This window comes from Lissotriton helveticus, chromosome 3_1 (assembly GCF_964261635.1).
Source record: "Lissotriton helveticus chromosome 3_1, aLisHel1.1, whole genome shotgun sequence".
Lineage (NCBI taxonomy): Eukaryota > Metazoa > Chordata > Amphibia > Caudata > Salamandridae > Lissotriton > Lissotriton helveticus.
The window spans coordinates 1,311,591,563-1,311,617,773 of record NC_136061.1 but is presented as its reverse complement, the minus strand read 5'-3'; the positions used below and the strand labels follow the sequence as shown (position 1 = coordinate 1,311,617,773).

General features: G+C 44.4%; 1 protein-coding gene across 3 annotated transcripts in view; it reads left to right on the top strand.

Annotated features, from left to right (window-relative positions):
* Window positions 1-26,211, top strand: part of ST14 (ST14 transmembrane serine protease matriptase) — a 327,081-nt gene that overhangs the window by 264,431 nt on the left and 36,439 nt on the right. For all 3 annotated transcript variants that reach the window (XM_078681947.1, XM_078681948.1, XM_078681949.1), the window contains exon 17: window positions 14,500-14,768. In XM_078681947.1, the coding sequence (XP_078538073.1) occupies window positions 14,500-14,768 (269 nt within the window). The remainder of the gene's footprint in view (window positions 1-14,499; window positions 14,769-26,211) is intronic.

Genomic DNA, 26,211 nt, shown 5'->3' with positions numbered 1-26,211 from the left:
GCTACAGCAAACTGTGTAAACTGGTGCTTGTACCACTTACTTAAGATATCGGTTCGCTATATCTATTTAAATCACTACACTTAAATACCTATCAATCACCCCTATGACCGGCCTTAACAATCTTGAAGGCAGGGTGCTGGGTTTTACGTGAGAGGGTGCACCCTCTGCAGCCTTCGGAGTCCATTCTCTGGGGATGTCTGTGATGCAGCCAGACATATATGTTTAAGTGCATTATAACCTCGCTGTAAATGCTAACTTTAAAACGACTGCTTAGAAACATGTTGTGTTTGGTGTCAAATGCAAAAACAACAATTGATGGACGGAATGTTGCACAATAACAAAACATTCACCCCCAGTCACAGATCTGGGTTTAATTAATTGTTATTTTGCTCACCACACCACGCCAGTTCAGACATGGCCATATGCAAATCAGTCTTGACCCTGTGCCTCATGGGAACAGTCCAGACCGAACTGCCAAGCCAGGTACTCCCTGGATTGGAACCCAGCATCCTGGGACCAGTTTCTGGCTATCAGCCTTCATCAGCCAGGATAGCTTGATTCCAGTGGCATGGAGAGCACGGGACTCATGTCTGAGCATACCCGTCCCACTTGGGGTGACAAATGTAAAACAACAATTGATAGACCAATGTGTTTGGTGTCAAACACCTTGGAATCATCTGGAATGCCCTCCCTAAAGATCTACGATGTAACCCTTCCTACGTCAGTTTCAAAAAAGACTTCTGTTACCATACTTGCTATACTCTCCCCCATCTTGAAACCCTTGCCCTTTCCCACTCTCACCCCCCTTCTTTAACCGCACCTACACGTCCCCTCCTTACCCCTCTCCACCTCTTCCCTCCCTCCCTTCCCCTATCAGTTCCCCACCCCCTTCACTCGCCCAACCCCTCCTACTATATTATCACTACTATCTTATGACTACTGAGCATACCCCCTATATACATTATTATAAGGTATAATTACAACGTTCTCATGTTGTTTCTAATTTGCCACTTCTTCCCATTTTTACTCTACCCAATCTATATTACTCAAAGTGTTCTCTTTTTTCCACCATGTCTGTATGCTGCATCTAAAACAACTGTTTTGTAATACTTAATGTAAAGAGCTCTGATACCCCTGGGTGGAGCCAGCGCTATATAAAACTTTTGTAAATAAAGGGACATATGTGGGTCACTGGTCTACCCGGTACCAGCTTTCTCGACCTGGGCAGCACAAAATGGATGCTGCCAGCCACAAACACGGGCCTGCCCTCCTGCTGCTGAGCCAAGCTCGCGCAGAGGAAGGCATGACAATAGGCATCCTGTCACAGGGAGGTGTAACCACCTCCCAGACAGGATTTAGTGTATTGGGGCTGGGTGGGTGCACTCTGAGTGCCAGAAAGTCTGCACTGGGGGCACATCTGTGCATAGTCGAGCTCAAACCAGTTCTGGGAGCGATAGGCTCCTGCGCTGGTGCGAAACTGGACAAAGCACATAGGTGTAGCCACCCCTCTGTCCTGCTCCTCTCCTATGAGGATTCTCAGAATTTTTCCAACCCCTTCCCATGGGTATAAAGTGGGTTACCTGAACACTGGACTTTAGATTTCACCTGGACAAGATTCTCCTAAGAAGAAACCAAGTACTTCGACTGCCTGCACGATACTAGACGACTGAAGAATCTCTCTTGGAGTAAAGGAGTTACTCCCCTGCAAAAGCAGGCACCTAAACGCATCTAACTGATTTGCTTCTCCCGAGCTCCTGAGGACTCCGAAGATTTCAGCAACACAGGAGGTGGGTTCCCGATGGTCCCTGAGGTCGATCTGCCCTCTCAGTGATTCTGAGACCAGTATCCCTCGTGGGGACTGTGCAACTCGAACCCCTGTGCACTGCGTACATTTGCAGCTGCATATGCTTAGTGACGATTCCTGAGCCTGTGCTTTGGACTCCGTGTAGTCCTGACCCGAGCAGTATTTGCACCGAAGATTTCCATCCTCCACTGTCTGTGTCCTGTGGGCTGGTGCTTTACAGACTTGCTTGAGGTCTCCTCGCGATCCCTGGTCTGTTGGCCTGTGGGTCCTGGCGAGGGTCACCTTGTTATTTTCTTGGGCTTACCTAGTTGCTTCAGATGTGCCCTGACTCCCCATTGCTTGGAGAGTCCCCTGAACCTTGCTTTTCCACACCATAACCTGTTTCCTCTGACCGCGTGTGTTGCACTTGCCAAGGCTTGTTGGTACTCCAGCCGGACATCGACCCCCTCAGCTCTCGGCATCCTTTGTGAGATAGCTCACCTCCGGATTCTGGTTGTCCTAGACGTTTCCTGGTCCCCGTGTCTGCAGAGTCAAGCAACCCCTCTTTTCACCTGAAGCACGTCATTGGTGGGCATTTGACTACAGAGCCCCTGGTCACCAAAAGTGACCCAGGCTTTCTCCCCTCTGCTTTCAGGTTCCTCTCACCTTGAATCCAGGCTGGGATTCCACCGGACACTCTTCGCCTTCCTGGCAGCAGTACTTCTTTGCTACTCTCCATCGAAAACGACGAAGGTTTCCGACACCACTTGACACTAATGCACCCGGCTCCTCTGGGATCGGTAACACGGGTACCTCGGTACTTACTGGTGGGTTGGCCTTAGAACCTCCTAAGTTCCAAAGGGTTTGCTTGAAGTCCTCTTAGAAGTGTCCATAACTTGTAATTTACCAACCGAGTCTTTCCCATTGAGCTGTACGGAGCACGCGTCTGTGTTTCCTCACTGCACCCGTCCTCCGTGGGCTCCCTCTGTCACTCCTCTGGGTGGTTCCTTGGGGTCCCAGCGATTCTACATGCTCTAAGAACTGTGTCTAGTCAAGTCCTTGTTCTAACATTTTTAGGTCTAGCATTTGGAAGCGCATGCGCTGCATGCGCTGTCTCAGCAAGACTTAAAGTAATCTGTATGTTGGCTTCAACTTTGTGTAATTTCTCCTGCCCCTTGTGATTGGTTTAAATCCGGCATTGCTGTTATTTTCTTGCTTTCTGTTGGCTGTTGCTCCTATGGTAACTTCCTTGTAGTTCCGAGCAGCAGCGCCTAACTACAGTTTCCCTCCGCTTCCTGGCACTTAATTGCCTGCAGTGTGCCATCGGTTGTTTACCCCTCCCTGACTGACGTGTGAGAGACTGTCGACAAATGTAAGCTCCGGTTGTGGTTGGGGCAGTGGCCCCCATCTTCGCCCTCCTCGCCTTGTTTAATATCCTGCTCGTGCAGTCTCCTTTGCTTCATCCATACACTTTCGTTAGCGCTGTTCAGAGGCAGTTTGTCCCGCTTTCTTTTGTTGCACAACCCCCAGGTCTGCTTGGTGTTTTTAATTAGCGCTTTAAGCCTGATGCACTCAGTTTGCACAGAGTGCCCTTCCCCGGGATCTCTGTGGGACAGTCATTCAGAACTGGGAACGCAGTACAGCCTCTCCTGCAGGCTGAAGCCGGACACACTGACTGCTACGGGCAGTAGCGAGAACCCCCATGTCTTGAAATGCGAGCGTGCCTCCGCCACAAGGGTAAGTGGGGTCCTGCTGCTTCTCTTCATGGTTTGGAGGTGTTTACTGTGGGGGTCAGCAGGAGTGAACTCTCTTCGGCTCAGCACTCGGTGGGAGGGTGGCTCCGCCTGGGGCACCGTCCCATACTGGGAAGAGCGCCGATGCCTCAGTCTCGGTGCCAGCCCCACCGTCCAGATGCGCAGCGCTGTTATTGGTAGGCACTGGTACCTTCGACGCGGGGAGGGGGAGGGAAGGGCGCTGCCCAGGTGCCCTAAGGCCACCGGCAGGAGTCCCGGAAGAATGAGCTGCAATTTTAATGGAAATAAACACGATCATTTGCGGTCTTTCACTAGAGTGATTTATACGGTTCAATTCCTCCTGTTTAACAAAACATCATGTCACCAACATGGAAACATCCCTCGCGTATATAATAAAAGTAAAGAATCTTCTGAAAAACTACATGAGTCACAAATATGTTAACTGAGTTCTCACTTTGTCAGTTGTTCCATTTCTTGGACACGAAGGACGCTGTGTTCATCTTTTACCGGGTTTTAAAGATTGCTCAAGTCTATAGAGAAAACTCGTAAGAACGGCTGACCCCTGTCTGGAAGAGCTGCTGACCTGTCAAACCACACCTGCCTTTGTTTACCAAGGACTGGATGGACCGAAATGACTGCTAGAAAACAACTACCGCCTTGAAAAGGACTTTCAAAGAAATACTTTACCAAAAGGAGTGCACAGAGGAAAGTATTTTTTTTAAATAGAAATGTATCCCCTCAGTATGTTGGATCATCTGTTGCGTTATAATACTCCAAAAGCACGTATGCTGCGCAGAGCTTTGCCTGTGCTCGGAGTCTCTGAAGGACCTATACTCAGGGATACTGGCATTATGTGCAGAGGAGGGCCAAATTATTCGGCGGTGTTGAGTAAATTATGCAGCACCGAAAGTCAAATTATGCAGAATAATGCGGTACATTTTGCGATAGTATTTCTTCATTATTTTGAACGTTTTACACTTACCCACAGTCTGGGCCTTGATTGCACCTCATTAGTACTGGTCTAACACTCAAATATAGCAATAAGCGACAGAAATTGTACCAGTCAGCCTTAGCAAAGGGTCTTCAGCTGCGCAGTAACACATTGCTGTGTATTTTGTAACTTTTGAACCATTTGAGCTAGAAGCAATCTTTGTTGTCAAAATATACAGATTATGCAGAATATTAAGGATTATGTGGCTTGTGAAAAATGCTTTGGCCTCACAATCGCAAATTCCAGTGGCCCTGCATATGCTAAGAAGTGGTATACTCTGTCAGTCTCTGAAGGCCCTGTGCAACAAAGAGTTCTGCTATGACAACCTCTAAAGGGCCTATGCTATAAAGAGCTGTGCCCTGAAAGCCGCTGAAGGGACTATGCTTTGAAGAGCTTTGCTCTGGCAGTCTATGAAAGGCTTATACTGGCACAGGTTGTGCTCTGTATGTCTCTGAAGGGTCTACGCAATGCAGAGCTGTGGTCTAACAGGTTCTAAAGGGCCTATGCTGTCATGAGTTATGCTCCGACAATCCCTAATGGGACTATGCTGCCTTGTGTTATGCTCGGACATTCTCTGAAAGGCCTATGATGCCATGTTTTATGCTCTTCCCCGTCTGTGAAGGGCTTATGCTTTCTTGTGTAATGTCCTGATAGTCTCTGATAGGCGTTTCTTCATTGTATTTTGCTCTGGCAGTCTACGATGGGCCTATGTTGCCTTAGGTTATGGTCTGACAGGGTATGTCGCCATTCGCTATTCCCTGACAGTCTCTGGAGGGGCTATGCTGCCATATGCTATGCTCTGAAAGACCTATGCTGCTGTGTGTTATGTTTTGACATTCTCTAAAGGACCCATGCTGTCGGGTTGTGCTCTGACAGTCTCTGAAGGGCCTATGCTACCATCTGGTATGCTCTGACAGTATCTGAAAGGACTTATGCTGCCATGTGTTATTCCCTGACAGTCTCTGAAGGGACTTGTGTTGCCCTGTGTTATGCTATGAATGTCTCAAATTGCATATGCTGCGATGGGCTGTGCTCTGCCCATCTCTGAAGGGCCAATGCTGCTTTAAGTTATGCTCTGATGAGCATATGCAGCCTCGTGTTATGCTCCGACAGTCCTTGAAGGGCCTATGCTGCATTGTGTTAGTCTCTTAAGGGTCTATTCTGCGAATAGCTGTGGTCTGGCAGTCTCTGAAGGCCCTATGGTACCATGTGTATGCTCTGACAATCTCTGACGGGCATATGCTGCCTTGTGTTATGCTATGACCGTTTCTGGAAAGCCTATGGTGCCAGGCGCATTGTTCCGACAGTCTCTGCGGGGCTTATGTTGTGGAGTGCAGAGTCCTAACAGCCTCTGAAGGCGTCCATGCTACAAAATGCTGTCCTCTTCCAAATGACAACAAAAAGGTTTGTTTGATACAACGGCGGTTCTGGACGGCCAATCAATCGTTCATTCATGGTCTCCGGGAGCCCCGAAACTCTTCCCATGCCCCCAGTCTTTTGTAGTTGCATGCCCTCCAACTGCGTACCGGACAGCCACAATGTTTGCTTTCACATGCGTGCACTCTACACCCAAATAAATGTACACAATGCCGGAACCTTCCGGGCATTCCGCTGGCGCCTCTGCAGAGCTCACCAGTGTCTAGGAGGGGCTGAAACTCGGAGGGCAGATACCTGGCACCCTGGTGTTACGTCACAATATTACTCTGTATTTAATGAAGCTTCTCTGTGCTATGCTAATGCCTTTGTAGTGCTTCACACTCTCCTTCTGTCATCTCAAAGCGCTGTAAATAACACCCACGTCCTGCTTACTTTCTGTCTGGAATGCGTTAATGGTGCCTCGGCATCTTGCAAGTCAGAGGCCCCCCTCAATAACAAGCTTGGCTTAGGGTTGCACCACTTTTCAGTGGCCATGCAATCGGAGCGATCTCTTGGAGCAATCCTTCTAGACCTTACACAGGGGTAATCTGGGACTTTCCCCTGTATAGCTGGTGTCAAGAGCAAAGGGCTGTAAGTCGCCTTCTTTGCACCGTGGTATCTAGTGAGGCGCTTTCATCACTAGGCGCTATTCACTAATTTTTTTTAGGTCTCGCCTCTCAATGCGCATGCGCATTGAGCGGAGCGAGACTATAGGGGCTTAAACAGAGGTTTACCTAGCTGGCGATTTGATGCTGTGCCGGTGCGCTTTTAGGTCAATGCGCTTGTAAAATGCACGTGCACAGCATCAAATCGCCAGCCATCTGTTCCCCAGCTTGGCGCCTCCGCTCCTGCTCTCTCCTGGCTGCTCCTCCCCTAATTATTCACGGCCGGCCGTACTTTCACGGCCGGCAGGCCGCTTCTCGTTTTTTTTTTTTTTTTTTCTGCTTGTTGTGTATTTGGCTTTTGTTTACAACAGGAAGAGCGCCTTCGCCAGGAGCTCGCTTTAACCAGGCTCTCAAACGTTGCTGAGAGGAATTGTCCTGGTTGTAAACCACACGTCATAGACAGACAGCCCGGGTGCTTTACGTTGTCACGGATTCTAGTAGACTTCTTACAACTCTCAATACAAAGATTAGTTGTGACGTTTAATGTGTGTAATCAGGCCGGTTTTTGCTGCAGCTGATACCTAAAAAGAACAGCAGAATCACTTGCTCTCGGGAAGCGCTTTCCCCCTACTCTTCTTGGTGTTTCGGAGTTCACACTATGGCAACGGTGACGCCATTCTGTTTATAGCGCTCTCTCCCTGTGAAAAACATCACTCCCTTCCTTCTCCTTATGTGAACTGCTGTTGCCAGCAGTGTTTTGAGTACACCCCTTGTCCGATCACACAGCCTGATTCACGATGTCAGGAAAAAATAATTCGAAATTTGCTTCTACAGTATTATTGCTATCTTTGAACCGAATTTCAGGCCAATTTCTATCTTTGAACCGGATTTCAGGCCATGGGTAATTACACAGGCTGGCACTCTTGGCTCATGCGCACTACTCATAGGAGCTAATTCAGGAAGCCATTTTCACGAATCCCTGAAATACTTCTACATGAGTACTACCTCTAACACTCAAAGAAATCTGGTGAACTGGCCCCTAAATGTTCAAGTCCCTATTAGTAAAAGTGCACAGATGACAAACACGTTTCTGTTTATAATCCTTGTATATTAATATTCCTTGTTTGCTTCTCCCATCCTAACGCTTCCAAAGCAACTGGGATTTTCTTTACTGCCCTAACAAAATGTGTGTGCGCGCAATAAGTTAACATTATTTGTAAATGCCTATAACGCAATCACATGTTTTTACATTAAAGTCAGGCCAATTGGTTTTGCCGACATTTGTCTCAAAAGAAATCAGTATTTCTCAACACTGTTTTTTTCACAAAACCGTAGCTTTCATTTTGCTAAGCAATAGATATCCTGGTGTCCATGGAATGCTCAAATACTGCCTGTAACTGGTGTGCCAACCTCAGTTTGATAAAAGTCAGGACTTTAGAGATAATTGGGCATTCATCCTAATGTTAGCAAAATGGTCACGTAAATACAAAACATGTTGCATTAGAAATGCTATAGGTGTCACATTTGCAAAAGTTATAACTATTGGCATTGTAAATGACAAAGCTATTAATTTAGCTATTTTCTAAAACACATAAATAAAAAAAAACATTTACAAGACCAATAGCTCCAACTTTTCTAATGCGAGACCTATTGCATTTCCAATGCTTGTTTGTCATTATCAGTGGTTTCTGTAATAAAAGGCACAGGATCCGATGTCCAAAGTTAATGTAGGAGTGACTCTTTTATGTACGATTAACTTACTCTTGCAAGTTGCACAGTATTTGCAAAAGGTTACGAGTAGGAATTGTCTCTTAAGTTTTCTTTTATTAGTCCCTTGAGGGTGGGCATTCAGAGTGGTGCATCAGAGAAGAGGTTGAAAAAATTCCATTCAGATGTCGTTCATACACTCTCAGGTGTGACTTTCTGGCTATTTATCAAACTTTATAAATGCATTTCTCATGCTTATCCGCACAATTAACTTAACTTACAATTGAAAGGTACGAAAATAGCTGTGACTGAAAGCCTTCGGGGTGATTAGCGACTGGATACCCTATCAGATGATTAGCTGCACTTTGTAAATCTTGGTTGGTTGAGTGATTGGTGGAAAGGTTGGGAAGGAGCACCAAACCTCACAATTTTCACAAGAGTGGTGGAAGAGGGACATCAAAGCGAATCACACTTTCAAGGGAGAGAAGAAATTATTTTTCAAAGGTAATGCTGTCCAATGTCCTAAACCTGTGTTTTTTTCAGTGTGTGAAATATGCAAACTCGGGACCAAGACATTTGATTTAAATGTTTCTTACTAATTCCATGCACTTATTATTGTTCCTTATGGCAGTTAAAAGGTACAGCTGTCTGAGAAGGGGGATTTAGTAAGTAGAGCAGTATTTTTTTTCTATTTTACTTCTTTGGTCCCAATTTGTAGGTCGAGCCTAAGGGCAGCGCGCATGTGCTGCTTGCTCTGCGAGGCATGCTGTAGTAGGGGATGCTGTGGAAGCTTTGTTCACTCTCTGCACACATTTGTCATTGGCTTTGTGTTGTTCTTCTTAAATGCTGGCTTCAGATTGGTAAATAGGATTTTTAGTCCGTCCTTGGTACTGCCTTGTCTCCATTTGTTACGGCCCATAAGGACTGGACCTTTTACTGGTCATGGTGCACGGTCTGCTTTATCATGGACCACAGCCAGGGCCGGACTGGCAGTAGCGGGCACCAGGCAATCCCCCGGTGCGCCGCACGGGTGGGTGCCGATTTTGGGCCCCTGGGGGCCGTTTTTGTTACAGGGCCGTTTTTGCAGCATGGCTGCAAAATCGTCCCTGTATCTAAATATTTTGTTTATTTTTTTTATTTGCTGCTCAGTCCGCTTTCAATTTAGTGAAAACAGCAGGTCTGGGAGCACACCGCTCACCTATCAAGCAAGGATCGCCCCTGGCATTCTGGGTAATGCAGTCTTTGGTAATTTACCTCGTAGACGTGTTGTCGAGTGTTTCGCCAAGGTTGGCGCAGATGACGCTGATCTCTAGACACCGGTGTTTCAGGTTCATTAACCTTCGTCAGTAGAGATTACAGACTAGTTTTAGGGGTTTGCTGAATAGGCTGCCGAAATCATCTCAGGTCTGGTACCACTCACTGGCGCGCAGGGCATCAACCACGAGCTCGTCAGCTCCATGACTCACGGGAGTCCATTAGAAAAAACAGCAGGTCTGGGAGCACACCGCTCACCTATCAAGCAAGGATCGCCCCTGGCATTCTGGGTAATGCAGTCTTTGGTAATTTACCTCGTAGACGTGTTGTCGAGTGTTTGATGCCCTGCGCGCCAGTGAGTGGTACCAGACCTGAGATGATTTCGGCAGCCTAATTAGCAAACCCCTAAAACTAGTCTGTAATCTCTACTGACGAAGGTTAATGAACCTGAAACACCGGTGTCTAGAGATCAGCGTCATCTGCGCCAACCTTGGCGAAACACTCGACAACACGTCTACGAGGTAAATTACCAAAGACTGCATTACCCAGAATGCCAGGGGCGATCCTTGCTTGATAGGTGAGCGGTGTGCTCCCAGACCTGCTGTTTTTTCGCTTTCAATTTAGTGGCCGCACTTGGTTATTTAATTAATTTGCTGTTTTCTTCTGCGTGGGGGCAGAGGCGGGGATTGAGCCAGGCACTTTACACGCGGTTTGGTTCTGTTGTGGTGAAAGGCAGGCCCTTTTATCCAAACAAGCATTTGCAATGCAATAGGTCTTGCATTTTGCGCGAGTTTGGGCTATTGACATTGCAAATGACAATGCCTTTTATTTTTGTTTTTGTTTTTAAAACATAAATAAAAGGCATTGTCATTTACATTGCCAAAAGCGTAAACTCGCGTAAATGCGAGACCTATTGCATTGCAAATGCTTGTTTTGGTATATGGTTCGGTCTCCCCCTGGAGCAGGCTGTGTATTGTGCTATTTACGAATGTTCTATTGACTCAGTATTGCGTGCTTTGTGCCCTAGTCTCGTGTAGAGACTAGTAGAGTGTTATATTAATAAATACATATTTTTATATCAACACTGTATAGTTCTCCTTTCATTTAGTCATTTAGGAGGTGATACTCTAACACAAGCTGCTTTACATTTATTCCAGATTAAGCCTGAAGACTGCTCTCCATAGCTACCACTAGGATAGCGTTCAATGAAGGTTATCTTTGACCTCATACATTATAAGGGTTGTGTGGACTGGTAAAAGGTGCCCACTTCAATTAGTGGACAGCATATACCAACCCACTTTCTCACAAAGGGAACACTTGTTTTTGCTTTCCTTGTCCAGCTGATTGCATTGTTCGTGGATTAGCTTTCATTAAATGGCTGCAAGGGTTGTGGAGTGTTTTGAATAACTGTTATGGTTAATTTCGCTTTTTCCAATCTCCTTTCTACTTTAGAAGTGATAGTACATGCATTTGTATATATTGCCCGCATCTGGACTTTTACAAAAGACTTTAGCCCTTATTTAGTGTTGGGTGGATGAAGTACATATGACTTAAAGCAGATGATGCAGAGTCTGCCTTATTCAAAGTTCAGAGGGAGAACCTGTACACTACAGCTAAGAATGACAGGATTTTCAGAATGATTGGCGGAGGTCCTGTGACCACCAAACTTTAAATAGGGCTTAGTGTGTCCTGTGGGTATCTATGAATTAGTTTTGCACATTTGTCTGTTTTTCTTATATATCTGTTAAAATTCATGTGGCATGACCATTATGATGTTGCATAAACTAGGACTTTGGTGGAGGTATGCAAGGTTTGCTTTGCCGTCAATGAGTGACACAAGTGAACTTAGTGCACCAGTGCTGAATATGGCCGACAGGTTATTGTAGCCCCCAGCACCTCACCAAATACATTGTTGAAATAGAATTGTTGCTTTTGGGTTCCTAACAATCCTTATAAAAGGTATCAGCGTCGCCATGGCAACAGAAACATACCCATTTCATTATTCATAGTATCTCTCTCTCGCTCACACAAACACGCGCGCACACACACACAGTACAGTCTCTTTCATACTCTGTACTAACAAGAATAGATGCTTTTTAATCAAAACATTTATTGCGACAGGAATAACCTGTTTCTCAGGGTAAACCTAGTTTACAATGATGTTTACACATCGTATGCAATGACAACGCGGTCATTACAACGTTGTTACATCGCCTGCCTTTACAACGCAAGCTGTTTACAACAACTTGCTGTAGGGGGCAGAAGGTGTTAGATTTAAAATCCAACACCTTCCCTACTGTTGCATAGACTGGAGTTGGAATAGTAAATTATACTATTCCAACATCCAGCGCTCCCCCTACAGCAAGTAGTTGTCATGACTTGCATTGTAATGGTCTGCGATGTATCAACGCGGTTGTTGTAATGACTGTGTGGTAATGGCATGTGTTGTAACATATCTAACAAAACGAGAATACCAATACTGATATAAATGTGTTGTAACATGGCATATTAGTTTCTCAATACATCTAAAACAACTACGCAGGATCTCATGAAAACGGCAAAAAAAGACGTTATGATAACCAGATTAAGATGAATATCTCTAACATAGTAAGATGTCATTTAAAACCCAGCACCCTAAAACCTACTTTTATCTGCACTAAGAGAGTACGAAAATAACTTTGTCTAGAGCTTCTTAGGTAGAAGTGACACATTGCATACCTTGTTGAAGTGAGAGCTGTTATCAGTGGTTTGTGAAGGCAGTGTTCCCTTTGTAGGGCAAATGTGCACTGTGGTAGCAGTCTTCCTCCAAGACTCTGCTTTATCAGCAACGAGAGAGATGTAGCATCTTCGAAGTGTTGGCAATAGGTAAGACCATCTTCTGGCAGAATCTTGTGTGGTAATCTGGATGAAGGCTCTCTCCTGACAAATAGTCAAGCGGCAGTCTCATCAGAGATTGTAATTTTTTATAGAAGTTTAAGCATGTCCACATATAATATGTGCCTCAAGGTGTGTGTCCTAGACATTTCGTTTATGAACTTATGAGGAAAGAAGAGGTCAATTCAGACTACACTATTTTGGCTACATGTCTGTACATGTTCTTATTGACTTTGACCATGGTGATGAGTAGACACTTGTCCCAGACTGATGCATTTGGTGTTGCATCTGTGTCATTAGCCGAATGACCTGATACTTTTACAGTTCTTAGTAAAGATGAGATGATATTTGCATCAAATGTCAGACATGACAGTGATTCTTCATAAATTGATAAATATGGGACAACCTCCACTGTCTAAAGATGGCCATCTCCAACGTCTAAAGATGTGCTAGGGCCTTCTAAAAATGAAGTTGGACGAGTCGGACCTTAGGGGCTTTACTGCAAAGGCACATTTGTTCTCTTGTGGCATCTTTTGGCTGGTTGAGCTTTGCTGTTAGCACAGGTAGCATGTGCTGTTAGCACAGGTCACGTCACCACTGAGTGTAATTTCATGAAAGGTCTGTATTTGAACTTCAACTAGTATTCCCTTGATATACTTCAGGTTATCCAGAATGTGGCGGTAGAGCTGGTTTTGGGCATTTGTAAACCTCTATTGGTGAGGGAGAGGCTGAGGGCTTTTCACTGGATGCCAGTGAGGAAGAGACTGTTGTTCAAAGCACTGTCTGGTTTTTAGGGGAAACATCCTTTACAATGCAATTTTACCACGCAGTGCTATTACAACGCAGGTTTTACAACGAAAACCATTACAACGCATTGCGCTGGGGGGCGCTCTAGGGTAGGGAATAGATTTAATTTACTATCCAACACCTTCCCTTATGTCCACGGGGACTGGAGTTGGAATAGTAAATTAAACTATTCACTATCCAGCACCCCAAAGCGCTATGCGTTGTAATGGTATGCGTTGTAAAAACCACGTTGTAACAGCATGCGTGGTAAAAGCATGCGTTGTAACGTCATACATCCGTTTTTAGGGCCCTTAACCAGCAGGGTTCTTATTATTTAAGAACTGCTTCTGGTATCTTCCCAGCAGACAATTGAGATCTGCTGGTCAGAGGGAAGTGACTTCCCGCTTTAGGATGGCCAGATGAGGCGAGCGCACATTTTCGAGGACAGCTGCTGGGTGATGGAACACTCACCCAGTACACATTGCTAGCATTACTTCATACTCTGCATTTCACAGGAATGGGAAGACTTGGCTTTTCTCACAGCCATAATTGCCTTTGTTGGTCACCCCTGTATGATCTTGCTGGTTACAACACTTTAATGCCTCTGGTTTAATGTGCTTTACAAATTTACATTTACATGTTTTATCCACACATTTAGTTCTGTCTTTTTTAATGCAAACTCTCTTTTTGTGCAAGTGCTGTTGTCAAACAGATGTAGGCATCTAAAGATAAGACGCATGTGCCTACCTATATGCAACAAGCCTATTACAGTAGTTTGGTGGCTCTATATAGTTGGGGATCATGCAATGTGTTGGTCACTGGTTCAGGCTCTGTATTGATCAGGGCTACTGTCCTGGTATCCATTCATTTAATTGACAAGAGCACATTCCAGTTGGTAGTAAGATGTTTAAAGGGAATTCATTGATGTGGCAGGATGCAATGGCAGTGATGGTAGCCCACCTGAACATGGTTAAAGCACTTTTTCTGAGCTATTAGTAAATGGTAGCAATGCAGTGGCATAGGTTTCGCTCCAAATGTTTCAATCAACATCACAACAAATTAACCCTTGCAAAAACATAATTAGAAAACTTCTATTGCCAAACTAGTTGACCATATGAAGTGGGTAACAACGGACTGAGGAAATAATGTGATGATCTAGAGGGTGCATCAAATTATTACTAGAGTCATGGGACAGAAGTCACAGGAGAACATGGTGAAGTTTCAGTTTAGGAGGTAACTGTGTGGTGCATTGAACTAATTGATTGCTCAATAAGGTAAAACACTGGAAGCAATAATGATTGATTTCTACTGTATGAATTCTTCCAATAGATACTCTGATCCTGCTCTGTGGACTGCTTACCTGGGGTTGCATGAACAGGCCCAACGAGGTACCAGTGTAATGAGGAAGATCAAACGCATTATTGCTAACAGACAATTCAACGATTATACCTATGACAATGACATTGCTGTGCTGGAGCTGGCAAGTCCTGTTGCATATAACAATGTCATCCAGCCCATCTGCTTGCCAGATGTCACACACGAATTTGCAGTGGGGAAGACCTTATGGGTGACTGGATGGGGAGCACTAAAAGAAGGAGGTGAGTGTGAAAGAGGGCCTGGGACTTAATTATTTGATCATTTAAGGACATGCTGTTTTTGCATGGCTTGATAACTAACTCAATAAACTGCTGCAGACTCTTAAGATTTTGAGTCATTATCTTTCATTTACAATTTTTAGATGTTAAAAGCAAAAGTGTTTTCGCTAAGTTACAATTTGAATCCTATATGTTTTGCTGCAATTCATATTTTCCAAATAGCAGATTCCTGTCAATGAAATTACAATTTCCTGTATTCTGTAGGCTCTTGAAAGAACATGAAGCTACCAATTGGGCTCACTTCTTATGGTGCTGATCACTTTATTGAAACCGTGTAGGTTGGTTTATTCTGTAAATCATTCATCACAGTTTTTTTTGCTTTTGGTAATTTGTCAGTTCCAAATTTGTGTTTGCAGTATTGGCCTGTTTTTAGGATCTGTGTTATACTTTGTGTCTGCTTTTTCTTTATTTCCTAAAAAGTTGACATGTGCTGCCTTACTCTTGACCAGATAGAGAAGTACATTTGTGTAGCATGATTTACAACCATAATGTGTCTAGATTGTATCAATTGTAATAAGAGGAGAGTTTTAATATTTATTTAAGTTTACAAACTTGCTAGTTTTCGTCTGGAGGGTGGGGGGCTGTCCAGTGAAGCGCACTGAGACACCCCAGTTTTAGATCACTCACATTGGAAGTTCCTCGGAGTAGTAAATTACCTGTTACTTTGGAGTGTTTTTGGGACATCACCCCTTTGAATTTTAAGAGAAGTTATAAAAATTTACACTGAATAATGGGTTAACAGATAAACAGTGGGCAGTATGCTAGCCTTAAACATGTTCTGTTTTTCCCAGAGTCTATAGCTCTTACATGAAGCAGAATCTTGTGCTTTTTGAAGTTGGTAAACAGTTTTTTTGTTCTGTCCAGAATGTAGTGTATTGCTGCAGGCCTAGGCTGGATTTAAATGATGATCATCAACATTGCCATTTGTCATGGTGAAATTTATTCAGTTGCCTTTTGTGGAACATCTTGTTCGAGGCATATGGGCTGCAGACCACACACTATTACATTAGATCACCATCTGGTGGTGGGCCCAGATGATTACACTTTGTTGTTGTCTTGGAAGAGTCGTTGTCTGTTGGATGACTCCTCCCTTAGATCGTAGTGCGCATGGGCATCGACTCCATCTTCAGATTGGTTTTTTTCGCCATCGGGCTCGGATGTGTTAATCGTTAGGTCCTGTTACCAATCTCTTTTCAAATTCATAAATACAATCTAATACCATCGGCATAGTCTTCGACAGTGATTATGTTTACCAGCAGCGAAGAAAGACTATACTTCTCGATTCCAGCGTTCGTCGGGGCCGTCTGGCCCAACTGCGCCATTGGGCCTTTGGCTCATGGAAAGAACACCCCTCAAGAAGTGCCCTCGGTGTGGACACAAATTTCCTCACACCGATCTTCATGAGGTTTGCAATCTGTGCTGATCTCCAGAGCACGAGAGTCGAGACTGTGAGGCCTGTGCTTCGTTCCGGTCCAAGAGAACCATCAGGGACCGTCGAGCTCGAAGAGTAATGGCGCAGTCATCTTCATCGACACCAGACCTCATCATATACGAGGCTCCGATTGAAGTAGACGCCGAAGAGCAGCAGCACGAAAACATCGCTTCCGAAGCAGAGAATTCAGCTTCTGGAGTAGAGGATCAATCCGAAGATGACGATCTTCCAGCTGGTCAACAGGTTGTGAGTACAGACGTCGACCCTGTTCACCCCCACCATAACGGGACAGGCTTCGGTTCCACCTCCACCTTCGGGTCCAGGTGCACACCGAACAAAACCTTCCGACGCCCCGCCTTCTGGCTCAGCAGCAAAGAATATAAAAAAGACTCCAGTCGACTCGGGCTCGAGTCAGTCTGGCGGTCCCAAAAAGCAGAAGGTCCTTGAGCCAAAATTAACACCGGCACCCAAGCATCCCTCGGTACCGAAAGCGGTCGAGCCGAAAGCAAGTTCGCACTGAAAGAGGTTCCCAAAGCTACCGAACCGAAAACCACCTCGGTTCTGAAAAAAGTGGACCCGAAGACAGTTCCGGTACCGAAAGCTACTTCGGCTCCGAAGGTAGAGGAGTCCAAACGTACTTCGGGAACAAAAACTCTGGATCCAAAGAGCATGGATCCTAGGAAAAAGTCTTCGGAACTGAAACCAAAACCTGCTTCAAAGACAATAGACACTGTTAAAGCTAAGCATTTCGGCCCCAAATCAATATCTGCGCCGAAAAAGGATTTTCCAGTAGAAGAGCTTTTCAAACCAGACCCAAAGCAAAAGACTTTTCATATTCATCCAAAGACTCGACATATCACTTCAGTGCCTGAAAAGAGGAAAATGGACTATCCTAAACCACTGCCAGTTCCTCTAAAAAAGCATGCTCAAACTTCACCCATAAGGATTCCTTCACCAGAAGTCGAAATACCAATAGATATTTCTCCTGTACATTCACCATCTAGTACACATAGTCTTATACCATAAGATGAGGAAGATGGTGATAGCTACTCACAAGAGGTAGACCGTGAACATCACATAGACAACATTAATGACTCAGATGATATTCCTGGGCCATCAGGTGACCCATGGGAAGATTATAATGCACCAGATCTGCCACAAGACGATGTATTCCCGTGTAGACCATCTCCCCCAGATGACACTATTGGGTTTACGCAGCTTATTCATAGAGCAGCCACTTTCCATGGAGTAGACTTACACACAGATACAGTGGAAGAAGACTTCCTAATGGACACACTAATGTTGTCACATAAGACCACAACCACACTTCCAATACTTAGTGGAGTGGTAAGACATGCACCCCAAATATTTAAAGACCCAGTTAAAGCCAGGGTCATTAACCCCAGACTAGAAAAGAAGTACAAAGCGGCTCCAACTGATCCAGCATACATTAAAGGACAGTTGCCATTGGACTCACTAGTAGTGTCAAATGCGAGAAAAAGAGCTAACTTGCAGACAACAGGGGATGCTCCATCACCTGACAAAGAGTCTAAGCTTTTAGATGCTTCGGGAAAATGCACCATTTCACAAGCAGCTAATGTCTGGAGAATTGCTAACACTCAAGCTTTGTTAGCAAGATATGATAGAACTCAATATGATGAGTTAGTCACTCATGCAACACTTGCCAGAACAATATAAAACCAGGGCTTCTGACCTAATACAGGAAGGCAAGGTTATTACAAATACCTCCATACGCTGTGCACTAGACACAGCAGACACAGCCTCTAGAACAATAAATACAGGGGTATTGTTGCGTAGACATGCATGGCTATGCATTTCTGGGTTCAAACCAGAAGTACAAGCCAGTATCTTGAACCAACCATTTGACCAACAACATCTTTTCGGTCCATCAGTCGATAGTGCACTAGAAAAGATGAAAAAAGATAGACACGGCAAAATCCATGGGAGCTTTACAAACACAAGCCCATAGACCTTCCTTTCGTCGCTCCTCATATAGGGCTGCCTCTAAGAGTTTCCAAACCGACAATACCTCCTTCTTACAAAGCGCCCAACCAAACCTCGCCCAGTAAAGGATATTATAGAGGAGGGTATAGAGGAAACAACAATAAGGGCAGAGGTAGAGGAAACGACAATCGCAACGCCTCCACTCCCAAACAGTGACTTCCCTTCCATTCCTCAGACCATTCCACTCCTGTCGGGGGGAGGTTACAACAGTTCCTACCTGTCTGGAACTCCATCACCACAGACAGGTGGGTAAGACAAATAATTCAGTCAGGTTTTTGCCTGGAGCTCACTTCCACTTCCCCAACAATACCCCCCAGGCAGCGTCCCATGTCACAAGAACACCTCATACTGTTAAGACAAGAGGTGGCATCTCTACTGCATAAAAAATGCAATAGAACCAGTCCCAAAACAACATCAAAACACAGGAGTTTATTCTCTATACTTTCTCATACCCAAAATGGATGGGTCCCTCAGACCTATTTTAGATCTAAGGCCCCTAAACCTGTACATACAATCAGGCCACTCTCATATGGTCACACTACAACAGTTTCTACTGTTGCTAAAGAAGGGCAACTTCCTTGCCACATTAGATCTCAAGGACGCCTACTTCCACATTCCCATCCATCAATCGCACAGAAAGTACCTACGGTTCATTCGAGAAGGTCAACACTACCAATTCAAGGTACTCCCTTTCGGAGTAACTACAGCACCTCGAGTGTTCACAAAATGTCTTGCAGTAGTAGCAGCACATTTAAGAAGGGACAACATTCATGACTGGTTAATAAAATCCAAGTCTTACAACCAATGTGTACAGCACACGCATCAAACGATATGTTTGCTACACAAACTGGATTCACAGTAAATCAAAAGAACTCACATCTCCAACCGTCCCTGTCTCAGCAGTATCTAGGTGCTACAATAGATACCTCCAAGGCAATAGCATACCCCAACCCAACAAGAATACAAAGTATGCAGGATCTTATCAAAGATTCCAGCCACAACACTCACTACCAGCTAGAGTGTTCATGCAACTCATAGGAATGATGGCATCTTGCATTTTCGTAGTACCATATGCAAGACTACAAATGCGCCCCATACAAGAGTGCTTGGCAAGTCAGTGGAATCGGGCTCAGCAACAAATAACAGATCTGGTGGTGGTAGACGACCGGACATATGGCTCTCAGCAATGGTGGAACACCAAAAACCTTTCCAAGGGCCGGCCGTTTATAGAACCTGTTCCACAAATGATACTAACCACAGACTCATCTCTCACAGGATGGGGAGCACATTTACAAAGACACACAGTAAAGGGTACATGGACACTGCAACAAAAACTACTCCACATAAATCATCTGGAGTTACTAGCGCTTTTTCTAGCCCTAAAATTGTTTCAGCATTACCTATCAAACAAAGCTGTAGTAGTCTGGACGGACAATATGACAGCAATGTACTACATTCAAAAACAAGGAGGAACACACTCCCTACAGCTCTCCCGGCTGGCGCAGAGCATATGGGGGTGGGCCATTCCTCAGAACATTTTTCTATTAGCAGAACATCTACCAGGAGTTCACAATCAAGTTGCAGATCTGTTAAGTCGTCAGAGACAACAGATACATGAATGGGAACTTCATCATCAAGTTCTTCAGCCATTTTTTCAAAAGTGGGGTCAACCAGAGATAGATCTGTTTGTCACAAACCACAACTCCAAATGCCCAAGCTTCACCGCCAGATACCCATACCCATTATCCAAAGGCAATGTGGTATGGACGAACTGGTCAAACAAATTTGTGTACGCTTTCCCACCTCTCCCACTAATTCAATTAGAATGTTGCTGTAGCTTGCGTACCACTCTCACATTGATTCTCATGGCACCAACATGGGCAAGACAACCCTGGTACACCACGCTACTAGAGCTGTCAGTGGTACCACATCACAAACTAAAACTCTCCCCACATCTACTGACACAGAACCATGGAGAGATTATGCATCCAGACCCAATGCAGCTCAACCTAGCGATTTGGCTCCTGAGGTCTTAGAATTTGGATATCTAAATTTACCACCTGATTGCATGAATGTCATAAAAGAAGCAAGGCGCCCTACCACTAGAGCATGTTATGCATCAAAGTGGAAAAGGTTTGTTGTATATTGCACAAATAACATCATCAACCCCTTAGATGTTTCCATACAAAACATCATATGCTACCTGTTACATCTGCAAAGGTCTAACTTAGCGTACTCCTCAATCAGGTTACACTTTGCTGCTATAGCAGCATATCTTCAAAACAGACAACATTTGTCATTGTTTAGAGCACCTGCAATCAAAGCGTTTATGGAAGGACTCTCTAGTGTGGAATTTAAACGTTGTTCTAACAAGACTTATGGGTCCTCCTTTCGAACCATTGTTCCTTACATGGAAAGTTGTTTTTTTAGTAGCTGTTACCTCACTTAGAAGAGTAAGTGAGATTCAAGCATTAACAATTCAAGAACCATTTATACAACTTAATCACAATAAATTGGTTCTTAAAACAAATCCAAAGTTTCTGCCAAAGGTCATTTCACCTTTCCACCTCAACCAATCTATTGAGTTGCCAGTATTTTTTCCCCAACCGCAAACAGTTGCAGAAAGAGCTCTACATACAATAGATGTAAAAAGAGCGCTTCTCTACTACATTGATAGGACGAAACCTTTTCGTAAAACAAAACAACTGTTTGTGTCCTTTTCTCCTCCACATAAGGAAAATCCTATTTCATAATCAGGCATTGCAAGATGGATTGTTAAGTGCATTCAAATTTGTTACCAAAAAGCAAAACACACTCTATCCATTCCCCCTAGGGCGCATTCTACCCGTAAAATAGGGGCATCTATGGCATTCCTAGGAAATATACCATTAGATGACATATGTAAAGCAGCTACATGGTCTACTCCGCACATATTTACAAGACACTGCTGTGTAGATGTGCAGGCAAAACAACAAGCAAGTGTGGGCCAGGCTGTACTTGAAACATTATTTCAAACTACTGCAACAGATGCTGGTGGTCGCCGCTAAGGGAGAAACTGCTCTGCAATCTATGCAATAGTGTGTGGTCTGCAGCCCATTTGCCTCGAACGGAAAATGCTACTTACCAGTATGCATCTGTTCTTAGCATGTAGGGCTGCAGAACCACACACGCCCACCCGGCTACCTGTATCTATTCCAGTATTACCTTATTTAGATACACAACACATGGTCATCTCTATCTGTACTCGTACAACTCCATCATTTGCCCAATGGCGAAAACATGCGCACTATGATCTAAGGGAGGAGTCATCCAACAGACAAAAACTCTTCCAAGACAACAACAAAGTGTAATCATCTGGGCCCACCACCAGATGGTGATCTAATGCAATAGTGTGTGGTTCTGCAGCCCTACATGCCAAGAACTGATGCATACTGGTAAGTTGCATTTTCCTTTTCTGATATGATCCTCCTGAGCAATACTTGAAAATATTAGAAACCACAGTTACTATGGCTGCAACTTTGAATAAAGGTTGCATGAAATTTGTGATACACTATGTTGTGGTTCATTATTTCCACATCCACATCCTGCTTTCAGTGCTTACTTTGTCAGATGAGCCAAATAACAAGACCGGCATTTGTGCTGCTGTCTTGATTCTAAAATAAAGTTGGTACAGGTTTGACGATTACTATGTGGATAAAATATTGTCGGTTGGGTCAGGTGAGTTTGTCACTTCTGCTGGACAGGTGCCGACACGGACCAGTTCATCTGGTTGTACTTGGGCACGGGTGGACTCTGGCACCAGGCTTGACCTCCTGAAGGCTCGTGTCTGGCTGCTGCAGGAGAATTTGAAGTGTTGGACCCCTACGTGGTATCCCTGAAGGTGATGAGCATTGAATGGGCAAAATGAGCTTACTATTTTCCAGGTAGAGCAGATGCTCCTGAAGATATCCGTGCTAGTGAGAATGGAAATAGACTTGAGATGCCAGAGGGATGTTGGGAGCTGCATGATGGTTGAAGGCTGCCTCTGCTGCTTCAAGTTGGCAGCGTTGGTTGAATGCTGAAGTTGTCTGGTTATCCTCTGTTTGGTTGAGCATAAATGATGGGAGTGCATCTATTCTCAAAAAGATTTGCTAATTTATGCACTGTTGACACTGGTAGACTGGGCATGAAAGCGTATCAGAAGGTCGGGATCCTGCAATAGAATTATTGCTGTACTACTCAATGGGCATGCAGTCCCTTTTTTTCAGTTCACTTCAGTTGGGTCTGTCATTGGGGAACAATGCCCGCTAAGCATGAGGAATGTATTGTCCTTTGGCCAGCATTTGTCCATTCTGATGTCCCTTCTCATACTTTTCTTCTCAACAATAGATCGTTCTTCCACAATCTACAGCGTGCCTTTTCAAGGCAGACTGTATGCCCATTGAATACAGATAGGATGAACCTGGGATGTTCCTCAGGGCCACACTGTGTCCTGCCAGTTTCCTTGGTTCAGGTGGAGCGTAGTTGTCTTAAACCTTCATATGGGTCTGTGTTGGCGCCCCTGTATCAGAGTTCTAGGCTGTATAAGTGAAGTCACCATCTTACAACAAGTAGGAGCAATTTCCTCTTAATGCAAGATTTAATTTTTCCCCACGATTTTCAGGTTTTGAGACACTGGCCTGCAAGTGGACCCTATTAAGCCCAGACTTCTTTAAAGTGTCCTGGCCAATAATGCCTCTTAACTTGCAGAAGAGCTGGAGGGTTTCCTGGTCCAGAAGAGGTTAAGCTTTTCCAGATGAATCTCCAGTTTTATATTAGTTTATAAGCTCAGGTAGTGTAATGGAAGCATGCATTTCCCGCTTTTCTTATAATACTTAGAATGTTTCTGACCATTTGCCAGGAGACATAAATTCTTATAACACCAGTAGCTAGGTGCCTGTTGATAATGTCTGTATTGTGTCCATGTTCCTAATAGTGAAGGCCTATACCATAATTATTTCTACACTGGAAATGTTTTCATTCTTTTTACCCCCACTCAAACTCTCACCAGAAGTAGCACCTTCTTGGGTGAATAATATTAAATGTCTTCAAAATGTTCAACACCCCTAGTCACTTATCTCTTTCACTCACAAATGATAAAGTGAGTAGGAAATGAAGGACAATATAGTATGATTCTCCTGTGGCCACCTATAGCGCACAACAAAACTGTGCTTTTGCAGCATCTGACACCTGGATTTTGACGGATCCCATAGCTCACATGTCTCAGTGTTCCATCCAAAGGAAAGAGATGTTCCAGTATTTGAAGTGATACCCCTTTCTCTCCCAGTGGAACCACTTCGTGCATGCAGGTATAGGAATACCACTGAATGCAAAGTTTGCTCTCCTTTTGTTACGGTGCAATTCAGTTTGAGTTCAGTCCTCCTAGCTCCCCTCCTTCTCACACGCCACCTCAAAAACACCTCAGGCTCTCAATACTTTTGGGGGCAATCGATGGTTCTCTGGTTTTCACTATCAACCTATTTATTCCGGAATGCAATGTTTCATAAAACATATGCATCTCAAAATAGCATACACAATAGATATAGATATAAATCTCTTTCACTGTATTTCTGGAAAAGGCTGTATCTTGACAAGAATCCCAGTGTCAGAGCTGGTGTGGTGTGTTGTGACTCTTGAGAACTTGATTAGTGTCCCTCTCGATGTATTGTGAAGAGGGAGAGGACTTGGACTCTTGAGTAGTCTCAACAGATTGAACTGTTGAAGGTTCAAGTTGGTCTTGTGTGTTTGTTCACTTAAATACTGGTCATTTTAAAAGTTGAAGCTTGCAAAAAGAAACATCCTTGAATAGGGCCTACAGATCACCATTGGGCATCCTTTTGATTTTTTGTGCCATGCTCGTGGTTTTGATGCTGGCATCTAGCCTGGTGTTGTGGTACTGCTTAAGTAGTTTATTGGTTTTGTGGTGGCCACATGCATCCTTGCTCCTAGTGACTTTCAGACGAATCTAAAGGAGCTTTTACCAAATGCTAGTAGATGGTACTCGCACAATCTTAGAAAATCTAGTTGATTTTTGCTCCCTTGCAGTTATTTCAGTCCGTAGTGTGAGTATTTGGCAGCTTTATATTGCATTCTTACATTGATGTATACAGATTGGTGTTCCCTCTGTAATAGGGAACTCCACAGGGAACTCGAAATGTTTTTTTTACCCTTCTACTTTGGGTGGGAAATGGGGTGACCTCCAATCAGGGTTAGGACTATCCCTCTCCCACAGGAGGGTGCCATAATTGAGGGCGTAGGCATCCCAGATAAGGTGTCCACTCACCCTACCTGCTACTCTCCTAAAACACCCCTACATTTAGTACATAGGTTGCTCCCTCAGACCTACTAACTAGTTCCTGCTGACCTAAGAGGAAAAAGAACGAAGAAGACGACTGACGACGCCTATTGACTTGGCCTTAGCCCTACTGGCCTGGTTGCAGCCCTCGAAGATCCTGCGAAGAAACAACACCTATCCTTCAGCCAGTGACCTCCACAACCCCTGGGAGGACTGCCTGCATTTGAGAAAGGCAAGAATTCCAGAGAGCAGCGGCTCTGTCCACATTAAACTAACACAAAGGACTCTGGTTCCCACCGGATCTGTGATCCCAGACTACTCTGCATAGTTGAAAAAGGTTTGCCTAAGGCGAGGCGGGCAACAGTGGCTAGTATGGACAACAGAAAAACCAAAGTGATGATGTAGACACCAAATGAATAGTGGTATTCAAAGAGCTAGTATCAAATCATTTATTCTATAAAAATATTGATATATATTTTTTGTAAACATTTTTTGGAGTTATTTAACCCCTTCCCTGCTTATGACGGAACCAGGCCGTCATGAGCCACGGGCGGCGTGTGCTCAGGACGGTGTGGTTCCGTCATGCTGTGGCTGCTCCGCCCATGCGGCATTAATTTTCCGCCTGTGCGGGCAAATGAATGAGCGGGTGGGACCGTGATGGAACCACGCCATCATGAGCACACGCCGCCCGTGGCTCAGGACGGCGTAGTTCCGTCATAAGCATGACTTCGTGATTCCGTCACGAGGATAGCAGTGCCGCGCTCGCCCCCCCAGCGCCGCGGCGGAATTCGCGCCGTGGTCAAGGGGTTAAAATACATTCATTTTGATCTAATGATGCTTATTTACAATAGAAACAAAGTTCTAGATACACATAACAAACATTGTGCATGAGGATACAATAAACGTAACTAATCTAGATAATACAGTATATGAACTGAGCTGATCTGATTTTTAATCAATGCAATATACGTGTTGGTTGGTTCTATCTTATACAGAAAACTTGTATATTGATTTTATGAAACTGTAGGATGTGTACACACGACATGCGTTTCGGCATTGCCTTCCCCAGGAATCCGTCTAAGTAATTTCTCTATAAATTTGCATGAATGGAGACCCGATAATTCATTAATGTAAGGTAATAGACTCCACGTGGATTGCTCAATGTAGATGGCGTCTCCTTTTCAAAAGGGGCGCTCAGGGCATTCGGTTGAATGTTTGGAATAATGATGTTTGCTGTAAATTTATATAATTGGATTTGATATGTGGAACAGCAGCCAGGATTTTCCTACAGCCAGCCACATTAGTTATGTTTAGCAATGTGTTTGCTGTTAGTCCACATCGTTCTATGTAGACATTTTATCTGGGTGTGGCACAGCTGTTCTCTTTGATAAAGGAGCATTTCTCTTGCATGGATCAACGTCTCGCTCAAACCTTTGCGTTTATGATGATGAAAAACCACTCTGCACCAGACGCCTCTGACCTGTGTTCAGGTGGCACTCCGATCCAGAAAAGGTTCCCCAGCGATCCTGAGTCCAAGTCCAGCATTGACTGACCCCTCCTGGACTCCATAATTACCTCTTCAGTGTGAATCCAAATGCTCTCCTCACCCAACGTCT